This window comes from Vigna umbellata, chromosome 1, assembly GCF_029865625.1.
Source record: "Vigna umbellata cultivar VRB3 chromosome 1, Vumbellata_1.0, whole genome shotgun sequence".
Classification (NCBI taxonomy): Eukaryota; Viridiplantae; Streptophyta; class Magnoliopsida; order Fabales; family Fabaceae; genus Vigna; species Vigna umbellata.
The window spans coordinates 60728608-60752045 of record NC_142165.1 but is presented as its reverse complement, the minus strand read 5'-3'; the positions used below and the strand labels follow the sequence as shown (position 1 = coordinate 60752045).

General features: G+C 32.3%; 2 protein-coding genes and 1 pseudogene across 2 annotated transcripts; all 3 read left to right on the top strand.

The window, feature by feature from the left end:
* Positions 1 to 679: 679 nt before the first annotated feature.
* Positions 680 to 2269, top strand: LOC124834207 (isoflavone 2'-hydroxylase-like). The gene is made up of 2 exons (XM_047308852.2): positions 680 to 1576; positions 1664 to 2269. The coding sequence occupies exons 1-2, from the start codon at positions 680 to 682 to the stop codon at positions 2267 to 2269; spliced, it is 1503 nt and encodes a 500-aa protein (XP_047164808.2).
* Positions 2270 to 13120: 10851 nt separating this feature from the next.
* Positions 13121 to 15034, top strand: LOC124834208 (isoflavone 3'-hydroxylase-like). The gene is made up of 3 exons (XM_047308853.2): positions 13121 to 13678; positions 13764 to 14130; positions 14204 to 15034. The coding sequence occupies exons 1-3, from the start codon at positions 13161 to 13163 to the stop codon at positions 14819 to 14821; spliced, it is 1503 nt and encodes a 500-aa protein (XP_047164809.2). The 5' UTR covers positions 13121 to 13160; the 3' UTR covers positions 14822 to 15034.
* A 3380-nt stretch (positions 15035 to 18414) lies between these two features.
* On the top strand, positions 18415 to 19400 carry LOC124834209 (NAC domain-containing protein 78-like; annotated as a pseudogene).
* Positions 19401 to 23438: the final 4038 nt, after the last annotated feature.

Below are 23438 nucleotides of genomic sequence, written 5' to 3'. Positions count from 1 at the left end.
AAAAATTAAACAAAACTTTATAAAATCGATAATATGTAATTATAGACTATTAAAGTGTTTAAAGTTTGATTCAATAATGAATTATGTGCTTATTTATTATTTTACCATTTTGACCATACTGATATTTCGAGAAGTGACATAAATAATCATATCGAGTACTTTAATATTTTCAAATTTTCAAATTTCCAAAATTTTAAAATATTTACTGACTTCATTAGAACTTAACATATTTTAGAAGTGTTTTGGCATCTCCTAGTGTTGATATGATGAAATGCATTATCGATACGACAAGTAGAATTTTGATTATTTATTGTATTTTTGGTGTTTTTATATGACTTAAAAAGATATTAAAAGAATTTAACATATAAAAAGTAATATATTTTGAAAGTGAAATTAAGAAATAACAAAAAAAATTAATATATTTGTTCCATGAGTCTTCATCTAGTATCCTATATTTTATAAGACATGCTTTGGGTGTATTTTTATATAAAAAAAAGTGTTTACCGAAAAAATTTAAGTTATCTTTAATGTTCAGTAATAAAAAAAAATTGTATTTTAAAAAAAAAATGCATACACAAGCCATGCATGGAAGGTGATTTGGCAAGAATGGAGTACTATAAATATGTAGTTGAATGGGCAAAGACAAACACAAGAATAAGAAGCATCAATGGCAATTCCCATGGAGATCCCTTTTCTTTCCATCTTATCCTACTCTTTTCTCTACCTCCTTATCTTTCTCGTTTTCCAGCTTCTTCTCCAAGCCAGAAAGTTCCAGAACCTTCCACCAGGTCCACCCTCTCTTCCCATATTCGGCAACCTCCACCACCTCAAACGCCCCCTCCACCGCACCTTCAAAGCCCTTTCCGACAACTACGGCCACGTCATCTCACTCTGGTTCGGATCACGCCTCGTCGTCGTCGTCTCCTCCCACTCCCTCTTCCAACACTGCTTCACCAAAAACGACGTCGCCCTCGCCAACCGGCCCCGCTTCCTCTCCGGCAAATACATCTTCTACAACTACACCACCCTTGGCTCCTCCCCCTACGGCCACCACTGGCGCAACCTCCGCCGCATCACCGCTCTCGAACTCCTCTCCACACACCGCATCAATACCTTTGCCGATATTCGAAGGGACGAAACGCACAGACTCATCCGGAAGCTCGCTGAGGACGCGTCGAGCGACTTCGCCGAAGTGGAACTCACTTCCAAGTTCTACGACATGACGTTCAACAACATAATGAGGATGATCTCAGGAAAGAGGTACTACGGTGATGACTGCGACATGGCCGATGTGGAAGAGGCCCGGCAGTTCAGGGCCATGGTTTCGGAGCTTCTGAAGCTGTCCGGGGCCAATAACAAGAACGATTTCATGCCCTTACTGAGGCTGTTTGATTTTGAAAACCTGGAGAAGAGGCTCAAGAAGATCAGTTCCAAAACTGACACCTTCTTGAATGGACTCCTGGAAGAACAGCGCAGCAAGAAGCAAGGTGCAAATACCATGGTTGATCATCTCCTCAGTTTGCAGGAATCGCAACCTGACTATTACACTGACCAAATCATCAAAGGCCTTGCTTTGGTAAAAGTTTTCTCTGTTTCATACTGTTTTTCTTTTGTTTTCTCTATTCTTTGTGAACTTAATTAATCTAGTTGAGTTACACTAAAGGGCATGCTGGTTGCTGGAACTGATTCATCAGCCGTAACTTTAGAGTGGGCATTATCTTGTATGCTGAACCATCCAGAGGTGTTGAAGAGGACAAGGGATGAATTGGAAAAACAAGTGGGACAAGAGCGTTTGTTGGAGGAGTCTGACTTACCAAAACTACCTTACCTTAAAAACATAATCTTTGAGACACTTAGGTTGTATACTCCTGCCCCATTGTTGTTGCCACACTCATCTTCAGAAGAGTGCATGATTGGGGGATTCAAAGTTCCACGAGACTCTATAGTGCTGATAAATGCTTGGTCCATTCACAGGGACCCTGAAGTGTGGAGTGAAGCCACAAGTTTCAAGCCTGAAAGATTTGAAAGTGAAGGTGAGTTGGAGAAGCTAATTGCGTTCGGGATGGGAAGAAGGGCTTGCCCAGGAGGAGCCTTGGCTATGCGTGCACTCTGCTTGACTTTGGGATTATTGATTCAATGCTTCGATTGGAAACTATTTGGTGACAAAGAGCTAGACATGAGAGAGGAAAATGGATTCACTTTGTCCCGTTTAATCCCATTAAAGGCCATGTGTAAAGCACGCCCAGTCATCAACATGCTTCTGGACTGATTTCTTTAAGCTTCCACTTTTTTACTTTCCAACAATAAAATGAAAATTAGTAATTTTATAAATTTATATGTAATTTTTTAAAGTATTTTTAACATTATTTTGTCATCATATATACAACATTTTTATTTCAATAGTTAATTCTGAAGTAAGAATTTACTTTTGTATTTTAATTTAAGTTTTATTTTTTCTTTTACATTACATGATCCAATATGAATATTATCAATGTAGAAATTAAAAGATGTCTTACATTATATTTTAAGCCATAAAGAATGTAAGATATTTATAATTGATTTTATATGTCTTTTATAATCAAGTAAACCACATAATTTTTTTTCATTGAAAAATCATTTTACTAGTAGTTATAACATGAACTGGGATAGAAATATATATAACATTCCGGCTTTTGTATCATAATAGGCAAAAATGAGAGAAAGATTACGAGAATAGGCAAAAAAAAATTTAATTACGAAAATAGACAAGTCGTGGAGGGTTCATACGACTTTTAATGAAGGAGTCGTGTTCCCCTCTGCACGACTTCACACTGTTCATTTGATAGTGTTGAAGTCGTACACCCAAAAAATGACTTTAGAGCATGGTAATCGATTACCAGAAACTTGTAATCGATTACAAAGTCATTTTTCATAAAAAATAAAAAATAAAAATTAAAGTTGTGTGTGGGGGTTAACGACTTCTCTTATTGAAGTCGTGCACCCCCTCCGTTCTTATTTTTTATATTTTCTAATTTTTTTATTAATTAAAATCATTTATAATTTGTAAATAATATTTTTAAATGTACTTAATATAATTAAAATTATACCTAATTAATAATTATATTTTTTAATATTATTAAATAAATAAATTTTATAATTTTAATTATTTTTGTAATTAAATTAAATTTTTTATAAAATAATTTTAATTAAATAATTTATAACTATAATTATTTTAATTATGTAATTAAAATTGAAAAATAATTATATTTTATTATAATTTATTTTTTTGAGTTTTTATGATTGTAGAATATCTTTTAACAAATTATAATTAATTAATAAATTTTTTTCACTATAAACTATTTAATTAATAAAAATACTAAATATTAACTATTTAAATTAATAAAAAACAAAATAATTAAAATTGTAGGGTTCACGACTTCTTGTGTTGAAGTCGTGCATCCCCACAAACTTTCACTTTTTAATTTTTTTTATTATTTCAAATGATTTATAATATTTAAATAATGTATTTAAATGTATATAAAATATTTCAAATTATTTATAATTAATAATTAAAGTTTTTTAATATTATTAAATAAATAAAATTTATTATTTTAATTATTTTTGTAATTAATTATAATAAAAAATAATTTATAATGAAATATAATAAGTTTATACATTTTTATTTATGTAATCACAATAATTATGGTTAGAAATTATTTAATTGAAATATCTTTTATAAAAAATTAATTTAATTACAAAAATAATTAAAACCATAAAATATATTTATTTAATAATAATAAAAAACTTTAATTATTGATTATGTATAATTTAAAATGTTTTATATACATTTAAATATATTATATAAAACTTATAAATCTTTTTAAATAATAAAAAAAGGGGTGCACGACTTTAAGTAAAGAAGTCGTTAACCCCAAACGTTTTCAACTTTTAAAATTTTTTATTATTTTAAATAGTTTATAATAAAAAAAATTTATTAATTAATTATAATTCATAAAAAGGTATAATATAATAATTAAAATTCATAAAATTAAATTATAATGAAATATAATTTTTAAATATTAATTAGATATAATTTATATTATTTTAAATATATTTAAAAATATTATTTATTAATTATAAATCATTTTAATTAATAAAGAAATTAAAAATTAAAAAAAGATAAAAGTGTGTGGGGAATGCACGACTTCTCATATTAAAGTCGTCACCCCCGGTACAACTTCAATACTTTTATTATTTTTAACGAAAAAAAGACGTGGTAATCGATTACGTACAATGTTTGATAATCGATTACAACAGCATGAAGTTGTTTTTGGGATGCACGACTTCAACACTGGTCAAATGAACAGTGTGAAGTCGTGCAGAGGACACGACTTCTTCATTAAAAATCGTTTGAACCCCTCACGACTTCTCTTTGACCCAAAATTTCCCTATTTTCGTAATATTTCAGGCAAATTTGCCTAGTTTTGTGCAAAACCCATAACATTCCTTTTTCACACATATATATATTTATGTAATGTTTAATATTTTACTTTTACCAGAATTAAAGTTTGGACAATACGAATTTATTTTTTTAATGTGATTTTGCATATTATTCTTTTTTGTATTTTTCAATGTCACATCAATTTGACACATGTAATCATCACTCACCAAGTTAAATACCTTTCCTAACTCATCATATATTTATGTTTTAGAATTTTTCAATGATAATTGTAAAAGGTTTTCCTCCCGTGCTTTAGTTTGTTATTACTTGTTTTTCTTTTATATTTTGGGTAACATAGTTACCTTTAATATTGTAATCACTAAAATTTGTTAATATGGTATAATAACATTGCACCCAAACTCAAATCCACGCATAAAAAACTTCACCTCTTTCACCCCACGACAGTTGCAAGAATATTATTAACAAAATTAGATAAACATCTATGTCGTTTTTAAGTTATCTTGATTTTAGTATCATCATAAAAAAATCATCATATACTTTTCCTTTGTAAACAATCAAGAAAAAATTATAAATGATCATAAAGAAAAAAATTATACATATGTTTTTCACTTATGTTACAACTACTAGACTAAACCTAAGATCTAAACGTAAACACCACTAAAAAACAGTTTTTGACATTTGTTTTTATATATTCAATGTCTAATCCAAATCTGACATTTTATTGGATAACGTCAAATTGACGTTGGATTCTAAAATAGAATGTCAAAAGATGTCAGTTACGTGGACATATGTCATTTTGGAAGTCAACTCCTACTGGACTAACGTTGACTTACATTGAGTGTGTTTCTACCTCTTTGAGCGAGGAAATTTGGGTGTGCCATTGGAACCCATAAGATTTCGGACTGTGCATAACTGGACATCAATTGATGTCGGTTTTGACACTGACTGATATCCATTTTAATTTTTTTTGTAAATTGATTTGTTTTTACAATATTACTACATCTAAAATACAGAAAATCATTCCAGCACATCACAAAATTCTATATACTATTCGTTTCAAGTCGTTATAATACTAAAGCAATCCAAAACTAAAACTATCAAAAGTAAACTAATTAATGTATTCAACAAAAATAAAATTGTTCCTAATGGGATGACCATAGATCCTAAGTCCATATTTGCAGAAGATATACTATCACTCTTGTCGCGTCTTCTTAATTTTGTCCTCTGATATAAGTTATGTATTCTTGAAGCATTGCAAAATTAATTCAAATTCATTATGTTTGCATACAAATGTTCAAAGGTGAATGTGATTTGTAATGTATATGGAAAGTAAATATTATTACCTCAATCCAATCATCTGTAATTTTTGCTCAAACGAAATCCAAGACGTGACATAGTAGCCACATTCTCATGAATCTAGTTGCTTGTTACACTAAAATGACAAAGTAAATAGTCATATATGTAGACCATAAAACAACATAAAAAATGAATAAGAACTATAACTAACTATAAATGAGTTCCAACCTTTAGATACAGGATTTGAACTAGTTGAATTCTAGGTTTACCCATAACTCTATTTACATTGAAAACATAGGGTAATATTAATATAACTATATTCATCATGAGAAAACCATACATCACAAATTTGAAACATAAAAAAAAGAAACATTACGTTTGTAGCATAGATTTCAAGTCATTTTTCATCCTCCTGTGCAAGAAACAAACCCATATAATTGTGCATTGTCTTGGTATGATGACCACAGTTGCCAATGAGACCTATCATTAATCAAAAATAATTAGTGGATTACTTGAATAAACTTTAATAAAATTTTACATTTTGTAATACATACCCATCATTGTCTTCATCACCATTGTTTCTGCCAATATTTTTTTAACCGTGATAAATCACATGTTGGACACAACTTTAGTGAAGCAAACTCCTTTATGTACAAAACATAATCATTAGGACAAACATGTATCTTTTGATATTCCAGATCCATTGGACATAAAATTTTCTTCACCTCATAATTACGGAGGTAGAGTGTTATTTCCTGGAAACATCTCCTTCAAAAACCTCAACAACTCTATGAAACTTTTATCAGTCTATCCATTCCTTGCTTTTAAACTAAACAATTTCAAAGTTGTAGACAGACGTGTAAAGCTGGAACATCTTAGATACAACTCTTGCTCTGAATCATTCTTAAGATAATCATACAAATTAGTTCTTCCAAAATTTTCTTTACCAACATCATGTTCTCTAAATGATCACTCAATCATTCTTCCACATAATATGTTCCTCGTGATGTTGTAACCTTGTCTAGTACTTCTTCATGCCAAGTCCAAACTGTATAAGTTCTCATTATATCGAACATGAATAGATGGTCATGCATATTGCCTAAGTGTTGAAGTATTTGATTAAGACAACGAACACAAGGACAAAAATATGTCCCGTTCACAGAGTTTTTGTTTTGTTGAACATAATGCAAGAACTCCAAAACTCCCTTTTCATATTCTTGACTAATGTGACGTTCATTCATCTAGCTTCGATTCATACTATGTAAAACTTCATCAATCTCAAATTTTTAACTCTCACAAGGTTAGGCCCTACCCATTCGAAAAAATTATTTTTCATAATTTCTACACATATACAAAGAAGTCTAACATGATAAATTTGATAATATTTCGGCAACATTTCGCATTGATCTCCGAAAAACACAAAATGAAAGTGGTCACAGATGACCACAATCAAATATGCATCATGAGAACAATACAAATAATCTCAACCTAAATTTTATCAAACTTATCCATAAACTTCAACTTCATTTTCCTAAACTATCCAATTGGACAATTCGAAATTTAATACAAACGATCAAAAGTTGAATCGTTTGTGTTAAATCTTAAACAAGAACTAAGTTTCACTCAATGATTTCATACTACAAATATATTCAAAATTTAATCAACAATATATTGCGCAAATTCAATCTAAAAGGTTTACCTAGCATAAAAATCATAATTAACACATCAAACTTAATCAATCATGCATACTCAAGATATAATGTGTAACACAAAAGCTAAAAATCATATCACCAATACTCAATATCCGATAACTAAAAATCACATCTCAAATACCCAATAACTAATGATCAATCACATCTCAAAACTTAAAATCACATATTCAATAACTAATAACCAATAATCAATAACCAAAAAACTAACCTTCTTGGAGAGGCCAAAAATCTTTTCAACGAAAGAGTGCAGGAGGGAAGTTGTTTCCAAGCATTGGATATTGGACACTCAATGTCGCCGCCGAGGTCCATCAACTTACGCACAAAACTGCTCCATAAGCCAAAATTAAACCGTGCAAAATCGGTGCAAATCAAACTAAAGTTAATCGGTGCAAACTAAATAAATTGGAAGAAAATCAATCAAACTTACCTTGCAATAGCAATGGCGAACAATAATGAAGCGAAAATTCAAACGAAAACGTGAAAGAAAGTGAGGCTCGCGTTCTGAACTTTTGGGGTTTAATAAGGCATTTGACGTCGGCCCCTCCCCCTCCCTAACGTCTAAATATCATAAGACGTTGTCTCCCCTCCATAGTCGACGTCTATTCGATAAAAAAAATCAATATTGGTGCCACTTTTAGGTTATTTTCACAGCTTATTGACTTCCGAGGAAGAAGATTTGATGTCTAATGTGTATTATACGTCCGACTCTACTATGTCTGACGTCTAATTGCTAAAAATGTGGCCTTTCAGTTCTTATTTGGCAGGTACTGGCATAGGGTTTGACGTCTTGTATGATGGGCTCGACTTCTTAGTTCATAAAGACGTCAGGGGAACTAGTAGCCAATATCTCTAAGGCTATTTTATTTACAAAACTGTCACCGATCATTTTTTACGTTGTTATTCTTGTATGAGACGTTGCGCGCGTGACGTTATATGTAATTTTTTGTACTAGTGAAATATAATCATTTTCCCTCCATTACAATAAATCAACTTCATGTCCTAATAGTTCATCAAAATTTATTTAGTGTGCAATTATTTGCATTGTTAAATAATATAAAATAAATGTTTAAGTTATGTATATGTAAATGTATTTATAATTTATTCTTAAAATGTATTGAAAAAGATGTGATAAAATCACCTCACCCATTATTTCTTATATATATATATATATATATATATATATATATATATAAAAGAATCAATTTTTAAAAATCAATTTTATATTTATTGGAATACGACTCGAGTTAACTTAATCCTATTTAGTTGGTTAACTATTGGTTTTATAATATTGAAGTTGTTATAATTAAGTAGTGTTAATTTGATTGTGTCAATGACAACGTTATCAATGTGTTTCGTTCTTTCATGAAAAGTAGGATTGTGCGCAATGTGTCTAGTTGATTAGTTGTCACAATAGATGATAACTTGAGAAGTGGAATGAACTTGCAAGTCATGAAGAAGATAGTTAAGCCATTTAAGCTCACAAGTAATGCTAGCAAAAGCCCTATATTATGCTTCTAATGAAGATATGGATACAATGATTTGTTTCTTTGATTTCTATGAAAGTAAAGAACTTTATAAGAAGATGCAATACCTACTGATGTATCGAAGCATGTGTTGCAAAACTTGTTGATGATATGTGGTTGGTTCTTACATAAATTAACTAAGTAAATGTACAAAATAGCTAATATCATATCTAGTGTATGTTAAGTATCACTAATGCAACTAAGGGATATTACCTCAATTGTTTTGGGTTTATAACAGCGGTTTTGCAACCGAGGTATATTCAGGCGAGGTAAAAAGTCAAGATTTTTTGCCTCGGTTCAAAAAACCCGAAACAGTAACGCGATAAAAAAATAAAAAATTGGGTCTATTGTCTCGATTCTAATTTGAACCGAGGTTGTAGACTCTTAAAATTAATTAATTAAAGGGTCTATTGCCTCGATTGGATTCAAAACCAAGGTAATAGACCCTTTTTTGCCTCAGTTTTTACCAGAACCGTGGTCTAAAGTAATTGTTTTTTAAATAAAATTATTGTTTGTGTATCACATAAACCATATGAAAAAAATTTCAAAAACACAAACAAACGCAGAAAACATTATGTTCTATTTATTGGAAACTTTTTTTTGTTTTTTTTTTTCAAACTTTAAAAAAATATTTAAAATAGTTACATTTTGAATTTTGAGCTGAAAATTTTTGTGCACGGATTTCATGATTTTTTGGTTCTTCATACAAATTTTCATTTCATTTAGAGTTCGTTTGAGCATACTCTCAGTTTTACATATACCTATGTTTTGATGTGTATGGTGTATGAAGAACAATCAACCAAACGAAAACTTGAAAAACCTAAAGCGAAACTAGCCTTGAAGGTGAGTTTGGGGCTGAAATGAAACGAAATGAACATCCTAAAGCGTCTAGTCAAAGAGCTGAAGAACACCTGTGCACAAAATCAATCGGTCAAAACGAAAGAAAATCATACCTAAGCACTTAATCAACGTAAAATAAAAGAAAGTTAGCAAGAAAAGTTGAAGAGGATGGCTGCGAAAATGGAAGAAAGAGAGCAGCGGGGCACACCACAAAGAGAAAAGCTTCTGTTTGAAAATGCATGTTAGCAAAATTTAACCCTAAACAGATGTTATCACCTCGGTTATTTTTTTAACCGAGGCAATAAGGATCTATGACCTCTGTTCTATAAAGAACCGATGCCTAAACTTTCTTAAAAAAATTTAAAAAAAATCAGTTACTTTATGCCTCAGTTCTCTAAAAAATCGAGGTCGTAGAATTTTGCAATAATTACAAAAATACCACCGCGCCTGTTTTAGGCATAGGTTCTTTTTGAACCGAGGCATATACCTTAGCCGAAAATTACAAAAATACAGCCGCGCCAGTTTTAGGCATCGGTTCTTTTTGAACCGAGGCATATTCCTTTGCCGAAAATTACAAAAATGCCACCGCGCTAGTTTTAGGCATCGGTTCTTTTTGAACCGAGGCATATACCTTTGCAAAAATTTACAAAAATGCCACTGCATCATTTGTTGCTTCGGTTCCAACTAAACTGGTGTCAAATGCGCGAGTTAAAATCCATTTTTTTTACTACTGTATAATTGAAGTACCTGAAAAACACTAGAAAGGGGGTTGAATAGTGTTTTTGGAAAAAAAATTGCAACCCTTCTGATATAACATGTTGTCAAGCATATAAAATATTCTTTCTACTACAGTGTTTGTAAGAACCTCCTTTAAAGATAAGGATCATTTAGCTTAGAGGTTCTTATATTTTCAAAAAATAAAGTCCAACTGTAAGTTTTCTAGGAGGATCGAGAAGAGAGAATGACACAAGAGATTTTATACTAGTTCGCTCTAACTAAGCTACGTTCAGTCTCCTCCGTAGAGAGTTCCATTATAATCTTCACATGATTACAAATGAGTATTAGTACCACTCCTAGTACTCAACTACCTCGCCGAGATTTCTTTTGAGTATTCATTCAAACCACTCCTGGTACTAGAGTATCACGTCTAGATTCCTCAACTCAAAAGAGTTCAGTTGTAAGTAGTTTAACTATCTTCAAAATTGCAATCAAAGATTGCTTACAAACATATTAGACTAAATCTCTCCACGAGAGGGTATGAATATAATACAATACAATTTAAACACTTGTAGTTTCTCTATATGATCTTACAAAAGTAGGAGATTTGACGCTTAAGCTTGAGAGTATCTCTTTCTCTTTTCTTTTCTCTTCTTTTTTCTTCAGCTCAGATATAATATTTTCTTTGAGCTCTTTTTCTCTCTTCTTTTATGTAGGATGGATATGGTGTTGTAAGCTTTACGCACTTGCTATCCTCTATTATATTCTGTTGATTTTCTTCGTGAGAGATATTCTATTTATAGGCTTGATGAATATTTGTCTGTTAGACAGCGTTTGTAGTTCGTAGCCTTGATGCTTGTATTTTCTCTTTCTTCTTTTTACAACAGCCGTTTATTAAGCCAACTTTGTTAGAGCATACATGTTTTTTCAGTCCTTTGCTTGAAGTAGGTTGTACAATTTTTTTAGATTTTGCTTCATGAGAGAAACATTTCATGATTATCTCTTTTGTCTCTAACGTCCACATTTGATTTTTGATCTATAACATTATGGATGCGTGTAGAATAAGTTGTGTGCAAAAGTAGAATAAACTATGCATGCAACAATATGACTTTTCTTATGACTTTTGTTGTTTTTGAACGTTGAAATTTAATATCATTTAATGTTTGTTCAGAACAAAAAGTATTTTTTGATTTTATACCGTTAAGTAGCTTTTTGCAATTAAGCTCTTTTAATTAAAAGAGCTAATTTAGCATGTTATATAATGTTACACTCTTTCGACTATATCAAATTCACGTCATATTTGTCAAATCAATATCATATTTGTGATGACTATATCCGTAAAACATGATTTTAAGAGATTTTAATATGAATAATTAGAATCAATTTCACTTATATGTACGAAAGAAGATTTCAATCACTTTTGATTGGCATTAGTTACTCAAACATGGATGTGGACTATATGAAAAATATTTTCTTTAGCTTTTTTACATTCTTCTCTTGTGAGCGAAGGGTAGTCTAATCATCAATTTCTTTATAAGAGTTATAAAAGACCTAAATTGAAATTCTTAACTAAAATTTAATGCACCAGTTTTTTTTTTTAAAAAAACATGATAAAAAACTTGGAAGGAGATAATTCTAACCTGATTGCCACTAAGAATAAGAGAGACAGTCACAACAATAAGGCATTTAAAACATTTTTTTATGTCAGTTATTTTAAATCGGATATAAAAATGTACCATTTGACGTTGATTGTATCAATAAGTAATGTTGATTGTTATTTTTGAGATGGTAAGATAGAAAGCACGGTGTGCATTTAATGCGTCATCCATATGGATACGAAGAAGAAGAAAGGCTTTTAAAACGTTACTAGCTATTTTGTTTTAATCGAAACCAATATCGTTTTCACCTTTCTTACTAAATTATCTTTTTCACCTTTCCTTCTAAATCATTATTATATCCACTATCTTTTCCACCTTTCTTTCTAAATCATCTTTATATCCTAAGACTTTTAATTTTCATTAAAGTATTGACAACGAATAAGTTATTTACAAATATATAGACGTCCTGGAAAGATTGACAAAAGGCTATGAAATAGTTATCAACACTATCAAGCCACTTTTCTATGTGAAATCAGAAAATAAACTTATTGAGAGATAATGACAAGCACATCTTAATAATTTGAAATAAAAGACAAATCTGTGATAAATTTGATACACACCTATATTTTGAGTTATAGAAAAAGCATCAGATAGTAATTGTCCTCATCCACACTTCCCTTTTCTATGAAAACAAAACAATGAAGAGTTAAATATGCACCTACCTACTCTACCTTTATTAATATATGCTAACGTACGTTACCTAGTGTCATAAATATATTCTAAAGACGGCCTCATATCATAATCCAATATTTTCTTAATACATCAAATGTACTAACCTATCGGATATATTTTATTATGGAATATTGTGTGTTTTATTGTTTGGTAGTTCTATTAAAAATTTATCTTGAAAAACACTAATAGATCCATTACAAATCTAAAGAAGAGTTAAGTTCAGTTATAAGTGGAATTATGCTATAAATTCGTGTCCAAACTCATAACCCTAGCAATAGGTAAAAGTAGGAACTTGCCCCCCATGGTTCCTTTGGTTTATTACTCACTCCTTTTTCTTGCTTCCATTTTCACATTCAAATTTCTTCTACGAAGAAGAAGGCTCGAAAACCTTCCACCACATCCACCAACTCTTCCCATAATCGGCAACCTCCACCTTATCAAGCCACCGCTTCACCGCTCCCTCCTCAGCCTATCGCAACAGTATGGCCCCATCTTCTCTCTCTGGTTCGGTTCACGCTTTGTGGTCGTCATCACCTCCCCAACCTTGGTTCAAGAATGTTTCACCAAATACGACACCGTTCTCGCCAACCGGCCACGGTTTCTCACGGGCAAGTACCTCTTCTACAACTACACCAGCATGGGCTCCTCCTCCTACGGCGACCACTGGCGCAACCTTCGCCGCATCATCACCATCGATGTCCTCTCCACGCAGCGTCTCAACTCCTTCTTTGAAGTCCGAAGGGAAGAAACCATGAGGGTCGTACAAAAGCTTGTTCGGGAAACGAGCAAGGGCTTCGCCCTTGTGCAGATCAGACCCAGGTAAGGATCATAAAGAAAGTGACAAAATTTGCATCTTTCACGAATCTGATACATCAACCGAGTAGAGACTGAATCGATTGTGCAGGCTGACGGAGATGACATTCAACAACATGATGAGAATGATATCTGGGAAGCGGTACTACGGTGACGACGGTGACGTGACGGACGCGGAGGAAGCGAAGCAGTTCAGAGCCATAATCACGGAGGTTATGTCGTTGCTGGGTGCAAACAACAAGGGAGACTTCTTGCCTATGCTTCGATGGTTTGATTTCGACGGTTTGGAGAAGAGACTGAAGTCGATCAGCACCAGGGCTGATGCGTTCTTGCAGGGACTCCTTGAAGAGCATCGCAGTGGAAAACACAAAACCAATACCATGATAGAACATCTCTTGACCATGCAAGAAACGCAGCCGGAGTACTACTCCGATCATATTATCAAAGGCCTTATTCAGGTAACACTACGATTCAACATCGTTCGTCGATTCTTCTGAACCTATTCGTAAAAGATACTTGATTGAATTATAGGGTATGCTTCTGGCTGGAACTGACACAACAGCAGTGACTATGGAGTGGGCAATGGCATCTCTATTGAATCATCCAGAGATATTGAAGAAAGCACAGGATGAAATAGACAACTGCGTTGGACAAGATCGCTTGGTAGATGAGTCAGACATTCCCAATCTTCCTTATCTTCAAAACATTATCTACGAGACACTTAGATTGTTTTCTCCAGCTCCAATGCTATTGCCTCATTATTCTTCAGAGCAGTGCACTCTTGGGGGCTTCACTGTTCCACGAGACACCATAGTGTTGATCAATGCATGGGCCATTCAGAGAGACCCTCAGACTTGGAGTGATGCGACATGCTTCAAGCCCGAGAGATTTGGACAAGAAGGGGAAGCAAACAAGTTAATTCCATTCGGATTGGGAAGAAGGGCTTGTCCCGGAATAGGTTTGGCGCATCGTTCTATGGGCTTAACTTTGGGATTACTGATTCAGTGCTTTGAATGGAAACGACCAAGTGATGAAGAAATCGATATGAGAGAGAATAAAGGGGTGGCAATGCCAAAGCTAATTCCATTGGAAGCTATGTGTAAAGCACGACCAATAAGCCAGAAAGTTATGCAGCAACTTGGTACTTAAATCTCCAATCAATCATGCGTAATTGCAGACTAATGAAGGTTTAGTATCTTCAGCTACATGGCCGTGAGACAGATCCAAGAGGGTTTAGTATCATCTTAGTAAAGAATGTGTTTGGTAAGATGTTATTGTAAAAAAATTGGTAAGACGGTAAGATGTCTCAAAAGTAATTTTCCTTAATACTTTCATGTTAAATCCACAAGCTACTTAAGTTCTTTTCAGTGTCTAACTTATTTAATTTTTTTATTATCATGATACATTTTCCTATTATTTTTATTTTTTATCTGTTATTATCTATTTTTAATTTTACATATACAATTAATCATTACAATAATTTTAATATTATTGGATTACTTTTTATTTCTTTTATAGTTTAAATTAAAAACAAAAAAAAATATTTAAATTGAATTAACTTGTGTTTCGTTATATATTATAAGAGTTGTAAAACTAGTTTAAATTAAGAAATACAAAATTATAAAAATAAATAAATATTCAAAATTAATTAATACTAGTTAAATTAACTTATTTTAATAAAAATACTAAAAATATTAATAAAAATTTATCGATTTTTAAAATATAAATATATGTTGTCTAAAAAACTATAATATTATTTAGGGTTAAATATGTTTTTAGTCCCTAAACTATTGGCCGTTTCTGGTTTTCGTCCTCTTCCAAAGTAAGGTACAATTTGGTCCTCATCCTTTAGAAAAACGTTCGTTTTAGTCCTCAAAATTTTGTTTTTAGTCCTCGTTTTAGTCCTCAAAACGTTCGTTTTTTCGACTAAAACGAACGTTTTTTAAAGATTGAGGACTAAATTGTACCTTACTTTGGAAGAGGGACAAAAACCAGAAACGGTCAATAGTTTAGGGACTAAAAACATATTTAACCCTATTATTTATATAATAAAAGTAAAGTATAGTTAATATTTTTTTAAAGTTATTATCAACTGATTTTACTAACCAATTCTAATTTAATAATTAGTCAAGGTCGTCAATAGAAACAAATAAATTAAGAATTTAACAACTAACTTACGGGTTATCTCCTAACTTACAAGCTAATTTTACAAAACACACCAAAAGTGGAATGCATATTTGAATTCGAGTTTAAAATGTAAAATTCATGTTGATTTCTACCCAATTTTATCTGGCTTGGAATAATTCAAAAATAACCTTTTCACTAATTTAAGCAAAGCCACACCAAAATAAGTTATTAATTTTAGTCAAGGTTGATGTAAAGTAATAAAGAACTAATCTTAATCATTATTTTTTATTTTTTTTGTCAAGTAGAGAGTCACTCTGAAATAGTTCGTGTTAATTTAAAGAAATTATCATTATTAGAGTTGACCAAACAAACCTTTTCAATATAGTAACATCGTTACAATAAAAAGCAAAATTATTAAGGATAAAATATGTTGGTAACAGTGAAACAAAATTTCCAAAACACTGACGGTAACATTATTTGTAAACAAAATTATCAATCACTAAAATATGTTAGTAATAGCAAAAATTTGTTTGTAAAACAAAATTATCAATAAACCATTAACAATCAAATAACAGTTGATAATTATAAATTTTATTAATAAAAAAAATTCATCGATAATTATTGATAACTAAAATTTGTTGTTAATCGATAATTCAACAAAAAAAATTTTGTAACTTTTTTCTTCTTCTTTTTTCTCTTTATTATTCTTGTTATCTTTTTCTCCTCTCATCTTTCTTTCTCTTTCTTTCGCTCTTTCTCCATTGTTGTTATCCCTTTTCATTGTCACTAAACTGTCTTCAGCCTTCTTCTTCCTCTTTCTTCTGTTCCTTCTTTTTTATATTCATTCTCAATTAATTTATAAAACATATTATATCAAATTTTGTGATAAATTTGACATTCATTTTACTAAAGAATTTAAAATTCAATTGCCGACGCATTTTGTTGTTTAAATAATTAATTAATTAAAAAATAATAATTACTTACAAATTTTAGTACGAATGGTTGAAACCCATGACAAGAACTTTAACACCTATTTTACTGATAAAAATATTCTTTGGTAATAAAAACTATTGACATATTTTATTGATAAAATTTATTCGCAAATACATTATCAACCAAAATATTCATTGTTAATAAAAAATATTCATTGATAAATATCAATAATAGAAATTTTAATTTATTATTAGATCTTTTAATGTTGAAAAATATTCGTTTATAATAAAAAATTCTATAATTCATCTATAAAATTTGACAATAAAATATATTTTATCGATAGATTTTTTAACTTTTGTAATTGATTACACAACTTTTTTGTAGTAACATATAGAGTCTAACACTCATATTTTTTCTTTTCTTTTTCTAGTCAGTTTTCTAAATTATTGCAAGAATCGTCTCCCATATTTCTATGACCTTAATGACAATCTCTATTATTTTTGTTCTTTCACTAGTGTGTTACCACGTATGAAAAATCTTTGGCACCCTTGCCTTATCTTTTCTATATTTGTAAATACATTAATTGAAGTCATCTTCCATGCGAACGATTAAATAAAAGAGAAGAAATTGTTTTCCTTAAACATGATTTTAGTTTAACTTTTTAGTGTATTTTGAAATCGTGTTCATGTGACATGATTTCTTTATCTAAAATTGTTCCTCACATCACGACTTACTCAATATTAATAAAAATTGAATCTGCTCATTCTCGTAATTTATTTGTAAAACTACACCACTCGAATAAAAAAAACAGTAAAAAGGAGAAAAATAACAGAGCAAGTGGTGGTCTCTCAAAACAAAGACGTGATGACAATATCTAATTTTTGCTAAGATTTTAACAACATTTTGAATAAGGAACTGTAGTTAAAACTATTGTCAAAACATATGACAAAGGTTCTATAAAGAATCATTGTCAAAACTCTTACATACAATGACGGTTTTGTATAACTTCTTTCTCTTTATCATCCCTATTTTCTCTCTTTACACCTAGCTAGTAAAAAACACAATTTTAACGTCCCATATACGTTTCAATTTCTACGAAACCGAAGTATATAAAAACGCGGTGGCATAAAATCTATGATAAAGTTATATGCCTCGATTCACTGGAAATCGAAGCATAAAAGCTCTACTGAAAGGAATAGGCATCAGTTGTACACTTAACTAATACGATAGGGTGTTATTGCCTCGATTGTATACTTAACCGAGGTAATATCGTTTATTTACTTTCACAAACGCAAACATGGTTTCATTTACGCGAAAAAAGTTTTCTTCTTCCTCGCGAATCCACTATTCCACTTCTCCCTCTCGCGGCTGAGCGTCCTCTCTTCTCACCTTCATTGCCTCCAGCGTTGCCTTCGTCTTTGTCGTTCGTCGATGTCGTCACCACCTGCTATTCTCGCTGCCACCGTTTCTCTCTTCACGTGGTAAGTTCGTTTACTTACCAACCACCTAGAACCTTCTTCTATTTCTCTTTCTAACTCATCCTATTTCATACCAAAGCCCAAAATTTCTCTTATTCATAATCCCAATTTTCCCTCTTCACCAATCATAAACGAAAGCCCTAATCCCTAATTATCTTTCACTCTTTTTCTCTCTCAGAGATTCATCTCTCTTGAATCCAATCCATGGCACCTATGGGTCCTAACTTCCGATTCCACCCCACCGACGAAGAGCTGGTGGTGTTCTACCTGAACATGAAGCGCAAGATCACCAGAAACCTGTCCCGGTACGACCACATCGTAGTGGTTGATGTTTACAAGCTCGAGCCCTAGGACCTTTCCCGTTAGCATTTTGCCTTTTTTTGTGGTATCAAATTGTTAGCAATAGGGTTTGGTTCCAAGGATTCAAAGTGTTTCTTAACTTATTTTGGTTTTTCAGCTCTGTCGAAGCTGAAGACCAAGGACTTGGAATAGGCGTGCTGGATTGCAAGTATGGAAATGGCTCCAAGACCAACCGCGCCACCGAGAAGGGCTATGGAAGACCACTGGAAAGGATCGCCTTGTGGCCCGACCGCACCGTGGGGATGAAGAAGACCCTCGTGTACCACATCGGTTGAGCCTTGTGATCTTTCCCATTAGCATTTTGCCCTTTTTTTGTGGTATCAAATTGTTAGGAATAGGGTTCGGTCCCAAGGATTCAAAGTGTTTCTTAACTTATTTTGGTTTTTCAGCTCTGTTGAAGCTGAACACTTGGAATGGGCGTGTTGGATCGCAAGTATGGAAATGGCTCCAGGACCAACCGCGCCACCGAGAAGGGCTACTGGAAGACCATTGGAAAGGACCGCCTTGTGGCCCATGGCGGCCACACCATGGGGATGAAGAAGACCCTCGTGTACCACATCGGTCGAGCTCCACATGGCCATTGCACCAATTGGGTCATGCACGAGTACAAGATGCTCGACGAAGAATTGACTCGTGCTGGCACAATGCTGGTATATCTTCTCTCTATTTCTTTTATATTTTTTATTTGTTGTTCTATTGATACTTATTCTAGGTGAGGCTTTTTTTTTGGCGAGAAGGATGTGTATGTGGTATGTAGGATTTTCGAGAAGAGTGGTGTTGGACTAAAGAATGGGGCCAAGTATGGTGCTCCCTTGGACGAGAAGGAGTAGGATGTGGATGAGGAAAATAAGCAGAAGGAGGTGGTTTCCTTGCCTGCGACTGCTCATCTGTGGTGGCTCCCTTGATGGAGATTCGTCTTAACGTGGTTGCTCCTCCTTTGCCCGCGACAACTGTAGTGGCTCCTCCTATGGTAGCAATTGATGGTGACTTTTGTGAAATACTACCTCGATTTAAAAGGAACCGAGCAAAAAGTGATTCGATAAAGAAAAATAAAAAAGCAAAAACCCTACTACTTCGGTTAACTTTAAACTCAGGCGAAATCCTACTCCTTTTTGCCTCGGTTCACAACCGAGACAAAAATGGGTAGACTTTTTGCCTCGCCTGTATATGCCTCGGTTCAGGAACTGCTGCCTATGGACGAAAATAACCGTTGTCGTTTTCCTTGATTGCACTAGTGTTACCACATATTGCACCTTCAAGGTTGTCAGTCTTTGCACCATCGAGGCTCTCTAGTGCCAAGGTTGCAATTTTTGTGTGTGGGCTCGACCCACATTCACATAAAGTAGTTTCCTCCCTTGTTAGTCTTTGTGGCATTGTTATTGAAGCTCATTTTTGCTGACCCATTTAGAGTCATCGTTGCTAGTCATTGTTGCTCTAAGTGTCATCGTTGTTGGTTGCTCTCAAAACCACCAACATTAGAAAGAACTATTAAACAAAATCATTGTTGGTTGTTGTTGCCACTGGTTTATTCCAAAAATGACGATTTACCATTTAACCGTTGTTAAAAAGGAAAACTTACAACTACGGTTTCACTCGTCATCAACTATTTTAACTTATAATAATGACTCAATTAGTGAAAGTTTTAGGACTGTCTTTGAAAATCTATTTTAATCATTATTAAAATCCTCTAGCAACGAAAAGCAACAAGGACATTCATGGACAAAGCACAAATGAAGAAAGTAATATATTCACTATAACGTACGCTACAATTAATTTAAAATCATAATGTAATCTATCTATTGAGTTTATTTATTCAAGTTAAGTAGATACTTTTTGCGAAAAAGATTTTGAACTTTTTTAAATACATTAGTAAATTATTTATTATTAGGTTAAATAATATCTTTGATCTTTATTTTTATTGGAAAATCCAAATTAAGTCCCTTTCTTTTTATGCATCTCAATTTAGGTTTTATTGTAAATATTTTGATGTAATAAGCTCTTTTTCATTAGTACAGTAGTAACAATATTAAAAAGTTGTCACATGTGAGTTCATGACTTTTTTTTTCAAAAATACAAAATTTTCACATGTTAAGATGACGTTGTGCCATGTGATAGTGTAAAACGGTAGTGACAATGACACTTGTCAATGTTACACCAGGTGTCATTGTCTCAGTCTCAATTTGGTCTCTCTTATTTTATTTTGTCTCAATTTAGTCTCAATTTTTTGAAAATTAAACAATTTCTTCTCCCTTGAAATTGAAACGAAATTTAACTTTTATATAAATGTTTTACTGTTAAACAAGAAAGACCTTATATCTCAAGACAAGAGGGGGTGAATTGGATTAATCCTTTTTTTAATGATCTTTTCGAAATCTTTGAGTTCTTGGCTTTCTTGAAATCAATAAACAAATAGTAATGAATCAACAAGTAGAGAAAGAGTAGAGAAAGGAATCCACTATCAGAAGCCTACATCCAATTCTCCTTCAACAACCTTAGTTGAAGGGAATCCAGTATAATTGATTGAGTATACAAGAATACATAGACAACCCTCTCAATGCACTCCTCTCACCACTCAAAATCAATATAGCACGCCAAGAGATGAACAACCTCAATCTCCTATAACAACCAAGAGAAATCACAGCCCTTAACCCTTGGCAAACCTGCACAGGTACGCAATACACAGATTCTTTATGAAGAACCTGATCTCTAACACACACTCCTCAAGTGCAGATTGAATTAAAACCACTTTAGCACAAAGTCTTGAATGAATCTTGATGTAATCAACCAATGAAGTGTAGATCCTCCAAGAATGTTTCTTGAGAACACCTGTAATCAAAGCTCAATAAGAATGTCAGTATTTGAAAATTATAACGTTATTGAATAGGTTTCAAGTCACATATATATAGGATTTTCAAATCTTGTCGTAGTATAATTGATTATGTTATTTAAGTTATCTGTTATGCTTTTGTTTTTGTTTTAACAGATTATCCTATATGTATAATCAATTATCTAAGCACTTAAGCCTATTATTGATTCATTTGACAGTTTTAACATATTATGCTATTTATGTAATGGATTAGACTATATGTTCTCTGTTTTAATCGATTAGCAAACTTATGTAATTGTTTATTTCCACACTAAGCCATATTAGTCATCCATTTACTATCCTTAACAGATTATCTGACTTATGTAACAGATTATGGCCTTCTTTTTGTTTTAATCGGTTATGTACTTTGTATAATCGATTGCAACAGGGAAGTTTGCCCTTGTTATGCTTTCTAAGTGATCTGGTTAAATCTAACATACTATATACCCTGTTTAATTGATTATTTATACCAGAAATGAGATTATCAATCTGTTTTGAACATGATTCATTCAACAATAATGGATTCACATATCTAGCATAAACATGATAAAGATATATACATTTCTTATGCCAATTATTGTGCAGGAAACCAATAAACCATTTTATTGTTCATCATAAAAAAACAAAGATATAAAGAGGTTAAAGCCCCCTATCAATATTTACAAATATTTTTATTAAAAATAATATTTTTATTAAATATTTTTAACAAGATTATATTTATTTAAAATTATATTTTACATTGAAATTTATTTAAAATTGTTTTCAAATTTTAAATTTGTTTATTTAAAATTATTATCAAATTGTTTAAAATTATTTTAAAATGTTATATATGAATTTACAAAATTTTTAGTTTTAAATGAATACAAACAAATTATTGAATTTTATACATTTTAAAAAGCGTTAAATATGTATTTAGTCCATAAACTATTAAGCGAATTTGTTTTTCTTCCCTCTTTCAAACTAAGGTACACTTTGATTCTTCTCCATAAGGAAACTATAATTTGTTGTCCTTCAAAAGTAACGACGTTAAAAATCAAGTGAGGTGGCTAACGGTGATGTGCCACGTCAATTCTTCTTTTCTTCTCCTTAAGAGAAACACCTTCCTCCACTCTCTCTTTTCTTCTTCTTTCTTTCTTCCACTACTAACAGTAAATTCCTCAATCCTAATAACCGTTTTCCTCGCTCTTCTATCTCCCGATTTTTAATATTCCTCCGCCTTTCGCTCCTTCCGGCCACCGATATGGCAGTCGTTTTGCGAACTACCACCACCTACTCCTAAAGGCACTTATCCTGACGACACTTCGATAAGGAAACCAAAGCCTCTACTGCCAATACTTTCTCGTGCTCTGCCTCGGTTTCTGCTAATTCTTCAATGCAGAGGATTGTCACACGTGGGGGAAAAGTGATTGTTGCTGCTATCCTTCCCATTGGAGATGTCGTGGTTGTCACGGACCCACTCACCAAGCAAGATCTTTTGGATTATCTTGCCTCGGGTTGCAAGCTTAGGGAAAAATGGAGGTGTCCTTTTCTTATTTTGCCATTCGGCCTTTCTTTAACATGTGTTTTGCTACATGATTGTTTTGTTTTTATGTGCTTCTTTCTCTTTTCTTGTTTGGTTTAAGAGTATTAATCATGCTCCTTTTCATATCACTTTTTTTTCTTGTTTGGTTTAAGAGTATTAATCATGCTTCTTTCTCTTTTTTCATTTGCATTAAAGCTAACAACCAATAACTAATTTGTGTTTAGCCGCCCAACATTATATTAGCATGCAAAAATTCAACACTTCGGTAATGGATTCTGGGTGTACCATGTCGACCTTTTGTCCAACCGCTGGTTCAAGAGACTGTGTTTTTTTTTATCACCTTGAAGCTGTTGTAGTAGAATTAAGATGATTATTAATTAGTCTCCTTTGTTGACTTGGTTTATGGTTCTAATGTGGTAAGTCTTGTTTTTTGGTCCTGGTTTCATTTTCTATTTCCGCAACAATGTGACTATTGTTGGT